The sequence below is a fragment of the Labrus mixtus genome, chromosome 20 (genome assembly GCF_963584025.1).
Source record: "Labrus mixtus chromosome 20, fLabMix1.1, whole genome shotgun sequence".
NCBI classification, from domain to species: Eukaryota; Metazoa; Chordata; class Actinopteri; order Labriformes; family Labridae; genus Labrus; species Labrus mixtus.
In genome coordinates, this window is record NC_083631.1 from 6,827,693 (window position 1) to 6,845,816 (window position 18,124).

At 40.7% G+C, this 18,124-nt stretch overlaps 1 protein-coding gene across 1 annotated transcript in view; it reads right to left on the minus strand.

Annotated features, from left to right (window-relative positions):
- Positions 1–17,164, minus strand: part of LOC132954401 (zinc finger protein 239-like) — a 79,667-nt gene extending 62,503 nt beyond the window's left edge. The window contains exon 1 of the mRNA XM_061026957.1: positions 17,132–17,164. Coding sequence (XP_060882940.1) covers positions 17,132–17,164 — 33 coding nt within the window. The remainder of the gene's footprint in view (positions 1–17,131) is intronic.
- Between the last annotated feature and the right edge of the window lie 960 nt (positions 17,165–18,124).

Genomic DNA, 18,124 nt, shown 5'->3' on the forward strand with positions numbered 1-18,124 from the left:
GAAGAAAAGGAAAAAAAAGACCAAAAAGCAACCAGATGAGCGAGTGTGCCTGCAACAACACTCACACACCTGCATGATAATTCCACATCACTTGACCCTGTTATGTTTCTCAGCTTTTAGAAGAGAGAGATGTCAAAGCCTCAAACAGCACAGCGAGCATTTAACTAGCCTTCAGGCCCCAACCTGGTTTAAAGCCTCAGGGAATGCAAATGTGGCCGATGGCTGTGTGCGCTCAGAGCATATTTTCATGTTTTTGGAACAGCATTTGAATAGCAATAAGTTAAAAACAAACAACTTAATGTTTAAAAGTAGAAGAAGACAGGGACATCTCGAGGTAGTTCATAAATATTGCGGCAGTGATTTCAACACATTCATGTAAAACACAAACACCTCACAGCGGGGGATCACTACAGCGCACATGCTCAAAGAAATGAGGCTCAGATTTATCTGCACATCAATATATTACTTTGCATAATGTACAGAACTTCCCTGACGGACCTGCAGACGATGTTGTACTAGGCGTGAAACAACAATCCCATGTCTGATCCTCCTGTTTCATGAACATCACGGAGGCAGTTTAACAAACTCAAAAGGAGGTTTAGAGGTTTAGACGAAGAGTCTCACTGACTCAAAGTCTGTCGGTTTATTTTTACCATTCAAAGTGGAGCATCAGTGAACTGAACACAGACTGCCTCCTGTTTGTTTATTTGCAGCAACATCACCCTCCTGAAGCGTTCAAAGCACACCGTGCACTCTGTTCAAGGATGCAGACGCAGCATGGAGCTCAGATATCGACAACACTCAACGGGTCAACCTTACACATATAAACCTGAAAATGATCAGTCTCTGTCAGTATGAATTTTCATGAATTCATACATTTTGGTAACATCTAAGAGTAACTCTTCTCTTAGGTTGAAGCAGTAACCATAGCTGTGGAAAACTTCTCACAGCAGCAGAGTTAGATTTGGTTTGGAGCCGACTGTCTGTTGTAAGAGGTTTGCTGAGAATGAAATATGTCTGACATTTACGAGTCAAGCTGATGTCTTCTTTCCTGCCTTAAAGAGATGTACCAAAGTAGCCAAGAATTTGTAGGATGTACCTTCTAGCAGGATATAAGCAAGTCTGTCAACATAGAAACTTTGTCAGTACTTTGTCAGTTTGTGATTGTTAACAATTTGTGTTCTGTTGTAACTCTCTGACCTCGGCTGATTAAACTGTAATAATCCACAGTCTGTTTCGCGATTTCATCATTGAGTTTATACAGCAGCAACAACCCCAACCCGACAGCCTCCCTCTGAGGGCTGGACCATATTGGTCAAAATTGACATTAACAATCATTTTTCTTTCTGCGATACATTTTGTGATTTAAAAAAATATAACAATAACATATAGATGCAGTGTCAAATAAAACCTTCAGTTTTAGTTTTTTGGTGTTTTTATGTAGTTTTCTGATGTCCATTCTCGTACTTCCATCGCACACTGAGTCCAGCCCAACTCCGACACACACAGATGAAGGTAGAGACAACATGTGGAGAGAGAACAGGAGGAGCGACATGTTTCTTAGTAAACTTGACAAATAAACTTGTAGCTTGCTCTTGTGTTACTTATACGACATCAACCATTTCTTCTGTCTCTCATTTGAGCGCTAACTAAATATACAAGAGCAGTCGTTCATGTCACGGTTTATAACAGAGGGGTGAAAATGAAGAGAAACCCCACTTCTTCAGTCACCACTACTTAAAAGTAAATTGCATATTAACTATAGCTAACCTGACACATGATGAGTCATCACATTTTGAAGCTTAGGGCCACGCTGCTCCATTTGACGAGTTCTGACTGAGAATATGTTGTGTGGGTGATCGCTTGTTGTAATCTTTAACTGACACCGTCTTCTCTCAGATTTCATCAACTCACCTGAGGGGATGTTTCACAATGATTTCATGTCTGTTTGAGTAGCATCTCATCATCACGACTGCAGCATAGCACATTAATACGCAGCACCACTCTGATGCTGCGTTCAGGGCCGTGGGGTTTTATCAAAGTGTTTAGCAGTGTTCGTCTTGCATTTCGTTTTTCTTTCTGTACTCCGTATAGCAGCTGGATTCAGAAACACATCTTCACTAACTGACAGTGAAGTGTAATCTCAGTGAAACTCACAAACAGGAAGTGATCAGATTAATTTGGACATATACAGAAGAAAGAGTGATCATTACTCCCCTGAATAAAACAAGCAGTCAACACTGATTTAGAAAAATAGGTCATAGATAGAATCCCTGCTGTACAGAATCAGAGCTTCTTGGTTTTTCTGCATACTTAATTCTATTTTTTTTTTTTTTTAAAGGGGCCTGCATAACATCTCGCACTACAGCTGATTGTTTTTCTTTCCACATGGTGGCTGAGCTGGCAGTTTTGGATCCTTTAACATCATGGCTTTTAAGCTTCAAAGAGAGATGACAGCTAATCGTATCTTTACTTATTGTAGTTCTCATTCGGATCATTACTTTGACTTCTCTGTTGCTTAATTGTTACCAACTCTGAAGGAAAGAAAATGGTTGAGTAAAAGACTTCAAATGCAACCTCATGTGTGCATAAACAACTGTGGATATGATACATCATAACAGCAAAATCTGTTTGTTTTTCCTTTGCATGCATACAGAGAACAGAGGACGGGCCAGACTGTGAAGAAATCAAAGATAGGCTTTCAGATCACTGCTGCAGAGACTCTACACAGGACTATTTCTATCATCAGCTCCTGCTGTGCATGAATTGTTTTGTTTTTTCCACTTGCATGGGGTGGATGCCTGACTGGTAGCTCTACCATGCCGTGTTTGGCTCAGTCGTTTCCTCATTCATTAAAGTAAGGTCACTCTGGCAACCCAACACAGAGATGAGAAAACATGCAGGACATTTCTGTCCCCCACTTTCAATTTTAAGTCGTTAAATATCACCATCCTGCACAGTTTGGGCTTTTTAGAAGTGGATGATTATCCATTAAATAACCCGACATAACTGTAAAGGTTTACTGACAGTGATGGCTCAATCATCCATGTCAGACATCACAGACTGAACCCATGATTTACTCTTCATTGAAACATTATAATAATAATAACACTCATTTGTGTTATTTATAAATCTCAAATGTCTATTTTTTAAAGTGGGGTTAATGCCTCCATATTTTTTAGAAAACAATCAAACTTTAGGGCTTTACACTCTCTTTTCATCATTGAGCTCTGTGGGACGTCTGGATGTCTTTGTTCTACAAACAGGAAGCTGTTTTGGCGCCTTGAGGAGTTGGTTTGAGAGTCTCCCCTGGAGGAAAATACAGCAACACATTTATTTTCTGCGGCCGACTTTCAGGCTACAAACACTGCTGCGAGCTCTCCTCTGGACAACACTCAATCCGACAGAGAGAGAGAGAGGGGGAGAGGAGGGGGGGGGTGTTGGACGTCTGGGGGGGATGGATGAGCTTATGGACGGATGTGTGTGATGTGTGGAGTGAAGCTGTTTCACCTGAACCCCTCTGACAGCTGCAGCGAGCTGTCAGCCTGCAGCGCTGTGCACGGCGGGGTGAAGATGAAAACTCCGACAAAGTCTCGATAAATATCGCGTCATGGAACTTTCCTGATGTTTCTAAAAGTCAGAGAAAAGGATGCTTACTTGGGGAGTCATAGAGAAAGCAATAGAGATATCCATTGAGGGAAATACAACTTTATTACCCTGCAGCTGCACAACAGCATCTTCTCTCTGTTCCATTTATTTAAAGACACCCACGTAAGATCCAACGGGCCGATATCTTGTGAAAAACAGCCTTAATAAAACTTCCCAATGAGTTTCAGACCCATCATGAGCACTCTCACCAACGATATGACTACGTAAGAACAAAGCTTAAAAGTTTATGACATTTTTTTTTTCCTCTTTTGATTGAAACTGGGACTTTTTTTTTGGCTGAAAATCCCACTTAGCACCGCACTCGAGGGAAATGGAGAGGAATGAGCTTCAGGAGTTGTTGTTTGCACCCTGTGTGGATAAAGGATTACGGGCCGGGGGGGGGGGGGGGGGGGGGGGATGGAGCTCCTGAGGTGTGTCTGGAGGTGGGACGTGGAGCGGATGGAGAGGGGAGGCAAACTGGGTCAGAGAACAAAGGAATGGGGAGGTGTTTTATGAAAGTTGCAGATGTTGCTCATCTGCAGCGAGCGCTGTAAGATATTGAAGATCTGGCATTTTCTAAAATCTCTTCTATTAATAAAGCCTCTCTTAGGACGTTATCGCCGGCGTGCATGGCTGTGGTGATATGTCGTACACACAGACTGAAAACATTTCAGATCCTATCATGTAACATTTTACACCCTGTGATTATTTTTCACATCGACAGAGTATCTCAGACTGCGCCCTATTTTTTCCCTCTGGTGCCTCCAGCTCCCTCTTCTCCTGCTTATCTTGATTGGAGATAACTACAGGAAAAGTCTCATTTGTAGATCTCCAGCCTGTTCACCATGCATTAATCTCACTTGGTACTGTTACAGTGTGCTTCAGCTCCACTCTCACTATAACACAACGACTACGCGCACAAAGAGTCGAGAAGGACAGAGGGTAAAGAAAGAGGTTTTCATATTATTTAAAAAAAGAGCAGATATGAAAAAGTTCAGGTTCCAAACAGTTTCAAAGTGTGTTCAGCACACTCCTGAGGTCCCTGAATAATTGACTGGGTGTTTAAATAGCTGCTTGTTTCAGGTGGTGCCCCTCTGGGTGGCACAGACATCAAGGGCATGCTGATCGGACGCCGACACAGACACGCACAGGGGCAGCAGGGAGCTGATTTAATTGGTTGAATGAACTGAAATGCAATTTAACACATTCAAATCTTTTTTTCCCCTGATTTCCTTTTACGCCATTTACCTTTCACATCCATTCTGCGTCGTCTTCCTCTCCTGATTTCACTCGTCATGTTTCTCGTTCTTGCTGTTACTCCAGTTCTCTTCTAGCATTTTCCACACTCGCCCTCCTCTTTGAAATTTGCATTTTTCCTGTTTCCTGTCTTGTTTTCACCCTCGCATCTTTCTTTCATACTCTCGTCCCTGCTCTTTTTATTCATGCAGTTTCTCCACCTTTCTTCCCTAACACTAACCCTATCTGGTCTCTGTGTGACTACTTAGAAGTGATCTTTGATGTGCTGCTGTTGACAGTGCGCTGCAGCTAAGATAACTTACCTTGAACTACACATTAGCTTTGGGCTCTGCCTGTTCAAACTACACAATCAAGTTTACAGGAAGGCTGAATCTTTTTGCATTATTATTTTCTGTAATGGAATATTTATAGATGTAAAGCCGTTATAATTGAGATGATAAGGGCTCTTCATAGATATACTGACATCAATATATTTTTTTCTGATACGTGCTTTCTTTAAAAATTTTAGTGAACATATGCAGAAAAACAATCAGGTGGTTTATAGAAACAGTGTGTAGCATGTCCTGGACATGCAAAAAGGGGTGAATAACTTTACTATAGCTAACGGAAGCTCACCACCCATTAGTTAACTAGACTACTCTTTCCTATAACTATGTGAGAACTCGCTCCCTACCAGCCGCTAGTCTACTCTTTCCTAGTGGAAGGAGCTATGTAAAATGACTCCTCTAACACCCTTTGGAGGACAGATGAACAAGTTATAATCACAGCCCCAGGATTATCTGCCTAACATTCATTTCTAGAATAATTAGATTCAAGGATAACCCCTGATATAGGACTCTAGATTATCCCCCAGAGAGGGAATAACTGTGAACTCCCCTCGCTAGGATGTGAGGTGTGTATGAAGTGTGTAATATAAATCAGTAAGACAAGTGTGCCGTGGTGTGGCTGCTCAAAACTTACCTTCCGAGGTACACGGGGTCCTTAAGGGGAACTTCCAGTCTTTGTGGTGTAAATGATTTCAGTCAGAAAATGATTTCAAAAAGTTTCCGAAAATTTGTTAAAAAACTTCAAATGATATTCCAAATGCAAATACAAAACAGTAAAAGATATAAAAATGGAAAAGAAAAGCAAAACTCAAAGACCAAAGTCTAAACCTGTGAGTGTAGACACTTGAGGTTTTAAAAGATCTTGGCTCAGAGACTAAGTCCCAAAATGGGATTTCAAAAGTCAGAGTGACGTGGATTCGTTTAGCAAAGCAAAAAGGAACCTCGATCAGATTTTCTGCAGGGTTTTTATAGCCAAAAAGTCTCTCTTTTTTCAAGATCCTGTAACACCTCAACAATGCACGTTCGCAGAAACGTGATGCATCCACGTGATTGCATCCCAAGTTCATATACATAGGTAATACCAAGTTCATATGTGGTTTCAGCTCGAAGACCGTGAACCGAGCAGATACACAGAAGAGCTGATACTCAGAAACACTATACGCCTACGAGCTCCCATGTGGCCTTGCTTCAATGTATGGCACACTTATCTTGACCTCACAGGAGCGTAGGCACTACAAGTGTGTGTAAGTTTAACAGGAAATGTTGAAAGCAGAAAAAGGTTATGACTTTATGACCTATGTATTAAATGATGAAAGAATTAAATGATAATAAAAGGAAAAAACAAAAACAAATTGAACAATTGCATAACTCTTTCTGATCTTTCAACAAGTGTTATCACATCACACAGCACCCCTGACACATGGGCGTCTGCTGCACAACCTCTTACATGTTATTTGGGCGTACATGCTGACGGACTGCGGGCAAGAGAAATGTTGTATACATGCACGCCTCACTGGCTGCTGCTGGAGCGCCTCAAAATCTAGACGAGGAGGTTCATGATTTTCTATGCGGCCAGCTGCAGGTTTGATTAAAATCAGTCAAACAATCATTTTACTACAGCTCTAACACCTGTAGCTGTAGGATCGGTGAAAGTCATGGAAAAATAGAATTTGTGTTTTACTCAATTCAAAACTGCTTCCTCTTCGTTTTAGAAATCGTTCTAATCGAAACATGAATCTGGCTTCTATTGACAAAAAGATGAAATATTTGATTATTCATGGCGGTTATCAAAGGGAAAGTCGATGCAAATGAGAGACCTAAAAGAACAAGCTCAGAGCTGACATGCACGGTGACAGTTTGAGCGTTCATTATCCACACAGGATTCATCACTATCACATCAGTTAACCGTCTCAACCACAGTAATCTAGAGTTTTTTCCCACGCTCATGGTGGTCTCTATATCGGACTGCAAAATCTGATACCCGTCAGTCTCAAATTGATGCCACTCGTATGAGAGCTCTGTACACATTAGAGACACAAACAAACAAATCCCATCCTGATTTGATCTATTCATCACTTTGGATAATGGCTGATATAATGAGAGAAAACACAACAGTGGTTCTGACGTGCAGTCTGAAGTTTGAAGAGGCCCTACAGCTACAACAACGCTCCTTCTTGTCACAGAAGACTATTCGAAACGTCACAACAGGAGATAAGGCATCTAAATGGAAGAATTAAAGATTGAGCTTCAGTTTCAGGGTTCTCGTATTGTTCATGCCGGCTCACTGTCACGCTGGATAACAGGAGACCCTCGAGTAGAACAGAGCTCGTCTTAATGTTGTTCGTACTGTGACAGGCTGCTGTGGAGGAGACTGACTGCACAGTTTTTTAATGACACACAGATGGCGGGAATGACACAGTATTAATGAAACCATCGTGAGTTTGAGTTTTAACTTTTACATCTTTCATCTTTTAAAAAAAAAAAAAAGAGGCAAAAGTCAGCTAAAGAAACGTAGCTACAGTTTGATTGTGAAACTTTTCCATTCGTTCAGAGTTTACAGTCTGCAGTCAGTGTGCTGCAGCATGGTGTCATGAACAACCTCAGCTCATTCAGAAGAAATCAGAAGGAGCTGAGATTCAAAACTCACACTGATGTCAGCTTGAATAAAGTTGTATCGTATAGAAATATTTACTCTGCCTCTCTTCAAACATAAATAACATTCCCTATATTCCTACCCTCTCATCTACGAGGGGTTTACTTGGCTTAGCGGTTAATCGTCAGCCTCGATAGTCAGTGCCAGAAATGACTAGTCGATTCATTAATTTTGGCTTTTGATGCTGGTCAAATAAAAACTGAAAGTGCAACGCAGCCCCGAATTCTGGGGCATTCTGCATCGTGCCCCGTTTCTTTTGCCACAACATTACCGTCTTCATTTACTGAGGTCAGAGTGTACGAAATGGTCAAGTTACACTGAAAGCGCCCTCTGCTGGATCAAACTTAAAACTGTCTGGTCGATAGTGGACCAGTCCATTTATTTTGAATTCAAACGGCTCATTACGGTTTGAATATGAAAAGAAAAAGTGTACATTTCCATTAACTGTAATACTAATGAGCAAAACATCATTTTACAACATCTACCTGTACATATGCTTTTCACTTCAGTTTCCACTTTAAACTTTAACTTGTTTGTAAAACTTTGTTTTTAAAGGCTAAACTGGGATTGAGTTCTCCTCCAGGTTTGTTTGTGTGTGTGGTCTGTTCACACCTGTTACTTTGTGTTGGTATGTGCTCAGTCTGTTTACATGAGTGGGAGGAAGTAACTGAATTTGTGAGCTGCATGCAATTGTGTCGCCTTAATCTTCTCTTATTTCATGTTGCAGCAGTTGGTTAGTGTTATTGTTGCCGTCCATACCTCCTCCTCTTTTCAAACATATCCAGAGGAACTGTTTGCATGTCCATGACACCACACTGAGGACGTTTTGGACTTATATTCAGATATTACACAAGTCATGAGACACATTTACAAAAACATTATCAGCTGCATCTTGTCTTATTCTTTCTTGCACACACACACACACACACACACGCACACACACACACACACACACACACACAGAAAGTGAGAGAGAAGGATGGTGCAGACAGTGTCCTCTTAGATCATCCAGACATCAATGGCTTGTCATACAGCAGCCCCTTCAGTCAGCCCACTGAGGACGAGGAAGTCACAGAAGTATTTCCAGCAGCAGTCGAAGACAATGACACCGAGCCGTCCTCATAGAGAGCGAGGACATCAAACTCACACATAATGCACGTACACACACACCGTGTATACACACAGACACGGTGACTCAGTTTTTAAGTAGAAGGTCTCCCTTTAAGTTCACTCCTCACACTGCAAGATACACATTGCTGCACCCAGGCAGGAATAACAAGCACTGAGCAGAAGGTTCAGAGGAGAAGAAGAAGAAGATATTGTCTTATAGACAGCCAAAGGGGGGAAGGAGTTCCAGAAAAGTTCTCCCACCTTAAAAAATATATTTAAGAATGAAGATAACACCACAACATACAGAGGCTTCTGCAGCAAACACAAAGAAAAAATCTCTCTCTCTCTCTCTCTCTCTCTCTCTCTCTCTCTCTCCAAGTTGTGTTTTTTCAGCCTGTCGATGTTTCACTGAAGGTGACTGACTGAGATTTTCCAATGACAGCATGAGCATTAAATTCATCTGCTGAATCTTAACCGCCTTGAAAAAAGTGACGGTTAAAGAAAGGTCAGAGCTGCATGATGAGTGTGAACAAAAATATATAAGGCTTGGCTGCAACTACGATTATTTTCATCACTGTGCAGTAACTTAAGTGGTGTTAATCTTGAATATCATAAATACTAGTGGGATGAGTTGGATAGTCCTCGTCGCAGTGGCCGTGGGGTTAAAATTCCACCTGGGCCCTTTGCTGCATGTCATTCCACACTCTCTCCTCCCATCATTTCCTGTCTCTGTTCAACTGTTCCAATCCGATAAAGACAAAAAAGGGCCCAAAAAAGATCTTTTAAAAAAAGACAAAGAATAGCAGTAAATCATCAAATTGAAAAAATATGTAACAGACATTTTTTGGACATCAGAGCTTGAAGAGCGACTAAAATGATCAATCCATTATTTTAAAAGTTGCTGATTCATCGTCTTTAGATTAATAAAATGAATCGCTTGATCACTGCAGTTCAGTTGGGTTAGTAGACCATGAAGGCGTATTTTGGATGAACCTGATTAATACCAGCACACCTCATTAGGCAGATTGCGTCTGGACCATCATTTGACCCCGTTAAAGCCACGTCATCATAAAGCGTGTTGTTGTTACATCCAGTCACAGCCGTCTGCAGACACAGTTCTTTTATTGAGTATTGAGTGGACAGCACTCAGTAATCTCCTGTTTTTATTTTTATCTGACATATTTGTAGATAAGACTTTTTTTTGATGATGAGAATCATAAAAACAATCTCCGGCTGCTGTACAAAGCAAAAAAGGACAGAATGTCTCTGCTCTCCGATGATCCCACTGATCCTGTAATATGACACATCCAACCTCGTCCGACAAAGCCGATTGGTGCAGCCGCTGTGATAGCAATATGTGCTGCCAAACAAAACGCACATCAATAACCCCGGTGTCTCTCTTCAGCAGAGAAAACCGAAACCTTGAATCGCCTGATGTTATGAACAGACCTCTCTTATCTGACCTGCTTATTCACACACTATAGTTCTCTGTTTTTGTGTGCAGGTGCATCGCTTCATGTTTCAATTAACTCCATCATATGACACTGGAGAGTTATGAAAAGGCTATTTCTGTTTATGGCGAGCTGTTTTAACAACTTCAGATATGGTGACGCATAAAGCTAATTTTGATTTGAAATAAAAAAAATGAACCTTTAGAAGAAGATTGTGCATCAACATGCCCCTGTAATGTTTAAAAGGCTGCTTTGTCTAATAATAACTTCTTTAGACACTATAGGTGGTTAGCGCGTGTCTTTAGTCCTCACCACAGCAGCACAGTTTAACTCTTACACTTGGCACTCTGCTGCATGCCATCCCCCATAACCCCCCCCCCCCCCCTCCAAATGTTCCTGCCACTTCTTTCAGCAGTTCTCATCCAATAAAAGCTAAAGCACAAAATAATCACCCTCAATCATATATAACTTCTCTCTTTTTTTCCTTATTTCATTGCAAAAACTCTGATATTGTCACATATAGATAGTATATAGATAGTCCTTATATGGACAATTTACAGCAGAGAGAACTCCCATGATTCCCCGCCAGCCTCAACGTCATCTTTTGTTATTGTTTTGATTGAGATCCCCCCATGGCGGCGGATTTGACAAACTGTGCGTTTAAATCAACGATGTAAACTGTTCAATATCAAAACTTTGAAAGAGGAAACTTGTAGCAAGCACGTCGAAGTACAATGCAACACAAGCAGGAGAAATGAATAGTGTGAAAGTCAAAAAGGGCAAACGTGGAACATGATTTCATAAATCTGGAGGCTTATCACCTAACAAACACGTCCTGACTTAATCAGAGAGTCACAAAGGGTGTACGTCATTTGCAGCTGATAATGAGGCAGGTGGTGAAACACAGATTTGGGTCTATGAGTGCAATATTAATCATTCCCTCCATGTTAAAACAGTCCGATTCATGTGTCATTCAGCCTCACTCACACCAGACAAGTGTTCACATGATTGCATCAGGTTAAAAAAAAAAGTGAGAGTTAAACAGACAGGGGAGAGGAGCACGTGGTGAATGATAAAAGCACTGATGGGCAGAGTGTGTGAATGTTTACAGCTCTGTGTGTGTGTGTGTGTGTGTGTGTGTGTGTGTGTGTGTGTGTGTGTGTGTGTGTGTGTGTGTGTGTGTGTGTGTGTGTGTGTGTGCACATGAACAACTGCGGGTAAAATTAGGAATTAGAGCAGAGAGAGGAGAATGTCTGCGTTCAGTGTGGGTCAGCTCTCACTGCGCAGCCTCCCTCTCCCCCCTCTCCTCTGAGACTGCTATAAAAGAATATCTGATGTGGATGCAGAGTGAGAGACAGGCTGAGAGGACAAAAAGAATGCTCTATCACTGTGGCATTCACAGCCACTGGCTGTTCTTTTTTGTGCCAACAGTCTCAATAAATTCTATTCAAAACATACAGTTGTGCCTGCAGACTTCCAAGTGAGGGGGGGGGGGGGAAAGAGCGAGAAACTTAGAACAGCAAAGATTGGAGTTGGCATGTGATAAGGAGGAATTTGTTGCAGAGTTTATTCTGCAGATGTTGAGATTTTTCATTTTTAGAAATTTCTCACTCTTTAAATAGCTTCCAGCCCCTTTTTTTAAACAACTGACATAAACACGAGGAGAAAAAAAATGGCACTACATAAAGGTTTCACTGGCTCGAGGTGGGAACTCAGCACTCATACAGGCAGAGGAGGGAAAGTGTGAAACATACAAAGAGTAGGGGCGTCACAATTTAAACTTACAATATCGATGTCTGCTTTGATACCATGGCAACAAAAATACAACTCACAGCCATCCTATATCAGGTAATGTCTTATTTACCGACCACATCATGTTGAACTCTTACTATATCACAATTATCTTATCTGGGTTCAGTAACAAAACTTTGCCAATTGGTTTGTGCAATTTAGACAATTCTTTATCCTTTACTCAGAGTTAGGAAGGGTTTAGACGGTTTAAGTATTTGGTTAGTTAAGGTAAAAATAAGCTGAAGGGCATCTATTTTATGTCAACTTCTATTTTGGATTTAAAGATAATCCAGTGGCCCAAAGTGTCAAGGTTTCTTTGTCCTGAAAAACCAAAACCATCACGATATCATGTTTCTAAGGAGACTCAAAGTTCTTACCCTCACCTGCGTGCATGTGTATCCTCATGCAATTAACATAGACTCAGAAGTTAAAAAAAAAAGAAAGAGTTAATAGTAATCAAAAACTGTCCAGGGAACATTCAAGTTTCTCTTAAAGAATGTGCTTAAACAATGTGCCACAATTGATTCTGTCACAGAGTGGGATCTCTGATCGAGGAAAAGCCAGAAGAGCTGTGTTCAAGGATCTCAAGCTGTCTTCAGGCTCGGCTGGGATTAAAAAGTCATTAATGTTGGAGGAATGAGTCCTAGATGAGCTTTAAAATTCATCAGCTAAATGCTGAAATCTATTTCCTAAGGGACAGGTAACCAGTGAGGTGAAACCAGGATGTGTGAAATTAGAATTTCCATCTCTGATGACTGCTTTGTGAAGGTGAATGATCCACTCTGTTAAACATAAAGGTTCAGAGTCATTTTGTATACATTTGTCATGAAGCAGATTTTTTAAAACTTAACCACACAGACTGTTGATACAACGTGCTGTTCCATTTAGATCAGATTGAAACTCTGATCCAAAATGAGTCTAAGAACATCCCTGTGTTGCTTTTGAAAAGAGATGGCAGTTTCATGAAAGGACTAGAATAAATGTTGTAAATTAAACTCCTCGAAAAAAAAAAATGGTACAAAGTCACCCAGCCTGAGGCACTGTGATCTGCTGCTCTTTGTCATCAGTATTCTTGGATTGTGTTCATGAATTTAGTAAAGACTTCATGTCCGAGTGTAAAAGGAAAGGTAACTTGGTCGTGAGTACTTCAAAGAATCCTCACACAAAGTCTCATATTCAGCTGCGGCTCATTGAAGAAGAATGTGACGGCTGCTAATTTTGCTCGTGAATGCATCTGAAGTTTTGAATGGTCCTTGAAAAAATAACTGAACATTGTTGTAGCTGTAAACTTTTTTTAAAAGGGAGAAAGTGTCCTTCAAGTGACACAAAATCTAATTTAGGCTGTCAAGGACCTCCGCATTCTGTCATTATGTTTCAAATATAATCAGTCCTGCACGACTTCTATGATCCTTTTCCAGTAATACAGCCATTAAACGTACAATATGTTGAATTTTATGACAATGTTTACATTAAAATATCTGAATTATTAAAAATTGACTAAACCGAAGTTAGATATTTTTTTTTTGGTTGAGTACTTACATTACCTCAAATATTTCCAATAGTTATCAAAGCCAGAGAAATCCATAATTTAAAGTAGTAACGTGATGTGTCTTGTCGTGGCGGCCGCCATTACAGAGCCACCATGACAGACAGAATGTTTATCGTTTCCGTGGGAACACCAGATGTTACTTCAAAGACAAGGAAGCAGGAGCTGCTACTGAAAGCTGCCGTACTGTTGCTGTATGTGCTGCTGTGATATAAATGTCGATGTATGGAGGCTATGGTCCTCCAAGCGGGCGGCCCAGGTTCGAATCCCACCTGTGGCAATGTCATTCCCTACTCTCCCTGATTTCCAACTCTATCCACTGTCCTATCTCTCCATTAAAAAGGCACAAAAAGCCAAAAAATCAATCTTTAAAAAAAAAAAAATGTCGATGGATACATCATGGGTAAACAAATTATTTTCCTCAGGTTGGTTTCGCCGATTCATCTTCACTACGGTCAATGCGGGGTGGACTCAGAGGGTACTCCCATGATTCCCCACCAGCCTCGCTGTCATCTTTTGTTATTTCAGTCCTGATTAAGAGACCCCTGGTGGCAGAATCTACATGTTGAATCTTTAATTGGTCACTATCTCTGCACAGTCTGGCTCATGTATTTCTGCTCAGACAAATGAACAAGTGCAGCCACATCTGTGTCATGGTGTTATCTCATTTGTGGGATACATTCCGCTCCATTTGTCTCACACGGCACAGCTGCCTTAAATCCGAGTGTTGCCAAATCCTCCTCCCAGCCAGAGAAAGCCTGTGAGCCTCACAGATGAAGAGGGAGAGGCAGAGGTGTGTGGGGGAGAACAGGAAGGGAAAGGGGGTGAGTCAGCATGAAGGAAGAGGCCTTCAGGGGGGCAGAAGTGGCCTAGATGACTTTTTTCAAGTGGCATCACACTAATGATAGCCACTTAGTGTGTTGCGAAGGGGCAATATGGGATTTCCTTTAGAGGAGAGAAGTGGAAGTAGTACTCTGTTAGAAGTACAAAGGTTCTTTGTTCAGAAATTAATTATTTAAAGCATTTTGAATTTAATAAGCCGACGATTGTACGGCTTTGTTTGGACTGCAAACCTTTTTTTGGTGGCAAATTCAGATTGAACTACTTTCTGCGTAACAAGTTGTTTTCACTGACCGTCGGAGCAGAAGGGGGTCGGATCAGTCCACAGATTGGAGTTGTGTTGCTATGCATTTCTTTCACTATTATCTGAAAGATCACTTTTGTGGTTTGAAGTCATTTTGAGACTCTAAAGTTCATGTTGCTCCGAAGCGTCAGCCTCCAGCGATGACAAATGAAGCCAATAGGGAAGTGCAAAAAAAACTGCAGTTCCTCGAGCGTCCACTTGAGGCTGGCTGCAAAAGCCCCAGCAGCCCCATTAACACCCATGTTCACAGACTGGATGAATAAATGATTTTGGTCTGAATAGTTCCTGTCTTTCTGTGAGCACCATACCGTTTTTGAATGCATTTCATCTGTTTTGCATATGAAGGCTAAGAGTTATGTAAATTAGGGGCGTGGCTTAACTGAGAGGAGGCTTAAGGCCCGCTTCAGTGCCACCTGTTTCCCTACCACTGACTGAAAGTTAGGTTAAGAAAGCATTTTCAATATAACAACAGCCATCTTTGGGTGATGTCTGAGACTATTGGTGCATTCATGCGGTGTTGGACACATCGGAAAAACAAGTTTCCAAGTTGTAAAATGCACATGAACGTCTGCTGAAGTCGGAACAACAACTCGGAAAGAAATTTGGTGCCCGACTTGACGTCATGATCGTCATCACATGGGGGTAACAGAGACAAGTCGTAGAATCCACAATATTTGTTGCCGTTGTTACAACATACAGACTCTCCGAACTGAAATCACATGAACACACTGAAGTTGGAAGAACGACTTCCCAACTCGGAAACAGGGACCATCAGAGGAGCAACTGAACGCAGCATGAGTCCATGTTTAGTAAAGTATACGATTGCTCCTACATTACATAAAACCTGCTACAAGGAGTTCAGCAGTGAAACTTGATTATTAATGGAGCTGTTAAACCTCCATTTATCATTTATTTCCTGAATACACTATAACCACTGTTAGCAATGTACTGGAGCCTCTTTTATTAACACAGCAATCCATGCAGATTTACACTTAGTGTGATACAAAGAGGCACTTTGGGATTTCCTATAGGAGAGAGGCAAAATTATTTCTCTATGAGAAGTACTGAATAAAGGTTTTTTTTCTTCAGAACTAAATAATTCATCATCATATGAAATAAATTAGCTGCCACTTCTAAGGCCCGACTCACACTTTAAGCTCAAATGAGTTTTTCAGCATTTCCAGATTGTATCTGGATGGTTCTGGGGAAAAAAAGGACTTTTTCTCCATTTCATCTCACCGTGTCTGTTTGCTATGTGCTGGTGGTTACTGGTGACAACATTCAGAAATGTAAAAGAGCGCTGTGTTAGGTTACTGGATGTAACTCCAGTTCTATGAGTGACGGGCTCTGCTATTGGTTTGGTAACAAATAATGTTATTGAAATGATGCAGCTTTTCATATGACAGTCAGTTGTACTCAGAGCACTTTCTAAATAAAAAATAAATAAATAATAAAAAATGTAATGTGAAGTATAGGTCAACACAGTTTTCATGAATCAAACTGTGACTTTGGAAGTAAAATAAAAATAATAAAGCCTCCAGTCTATTCTCAAGCATCTAACCAAATTATAGCACCTGATATGGGTTATGTTTTCAGCAAGGGTAACGTGAAGTTAGTGTCCTTTCACACATTATTATTAAAGCAGTAAATGCTATAAACTAGTACATGAACACACGCACACACTCCAGCTCCTCTTGTCTCTCAGGATGGTGACATGGAGAGGGTGTCATTAAACACACCATCAACCTCAGAGACTTCCAACAACAGAGAGGCCTAGGGGCCAAGATACAGTGGAGCTTCTCCTCACTGTCAGTACTTGTTAGATCAATGAAAGTCAAGCTTGCATGCTTTTTTAAAATCAACAAACACACTTTGACTCATCAGCAGCTTCATGCCCCAACAAAAGAGTTTAATCAGTAAAATGCAATCTGCAGGGGCACACAGGAATATGCTCCATGCACACCAGTGAATCAGCATGCATCTGTTGGACACTCTCTGAGAAGTCATAAACCACCTGCTACGTTTTCAATCTAAAGCCTGAATAAACAGCGACACACACTGACACCTGCAAGTCACACACACTGACACAGACCGCTGACGAGCATAAAAAACATCGACCAGAGAGCCAGAGAGAATGTGGCACACACATTGCTCATTAAACCCCCCAAAAACAGCAGCGTGTGGTAACAGAGCAGCCTGTCCTACCTTTATCCTGGTGTGAACTCTTCTTCCTTCCATTAAATTGTCTTTTTAGTTAAAAAAAAAAAAAAAAAAAACGAGTTTAATGAGTCAGATTATTCGATTAATCAAGATATGTTTGTTCGTTTTTCTTCTTTTTCAAATGTGTTTTGGTTTCTGTGTTAAGTACGGTGGCCCTGAGGTCAACTGCACAAATATTTAACGCTTGCAAAAAATATTTTAACAAATGTCATAAACATTTCACTAAATGTAAAACGATTTCTTGAAATGCAAGTAAGCTTAATTTTTTTTTTAAACGTACAAATATCTCAGGAAACATCAGACAAACTTTTCTGTCCCTGAAATCCCAAAGATTTAAAAAAAAAAAAACTTTTTATATTTTTATTTCATTTATACTGCTAAAAGGAAACCCATTCAACTTCTGTGAAAAATGTTTCACCTTCTGCTAGAAAATATTTCACCTGCAAAACATATTTCACGTTCTGCCAAAAAATATATGAATTTGAATGTTGCATTACAGGCTACTTGTACTTTGGATCTATTTTTCTCAGAAGGTGAAATATTTTTTGCAGGTGAAGAAACATGCGTCAAAGGCTGTGTTAGAGATTGTACGTTAAAGAAACAGAAATCTGACAAACAGCCTGGTTGTCATCTCCTTTTTATCAGCAACTAATAATTCAAATAAAAAGTTAAAATCAACAGGGACATTAGGCCATATCTGAATGATATTCTTGATTGCACCTTATAGCCACTATTAGACAAAAGCTAACGTTGGGCTAGCATTCAGTCACTTACTACCCGACATCTTTTAATCGTGTTACATTAAACCTGTCTGACTTTCCTACACCCTGCAGGACATGACATGGGTAGAAGGACTCTGACTGGCTCGTGCTGTGATAAGAAAAGGCAATCAGCAGGAGGAAATAGCCTTGGCTCTCACTGTGGTTATGAGTTTCTCTCAGATCATAACTTCAGTGCTGTCTTTGATTAAAATGGACA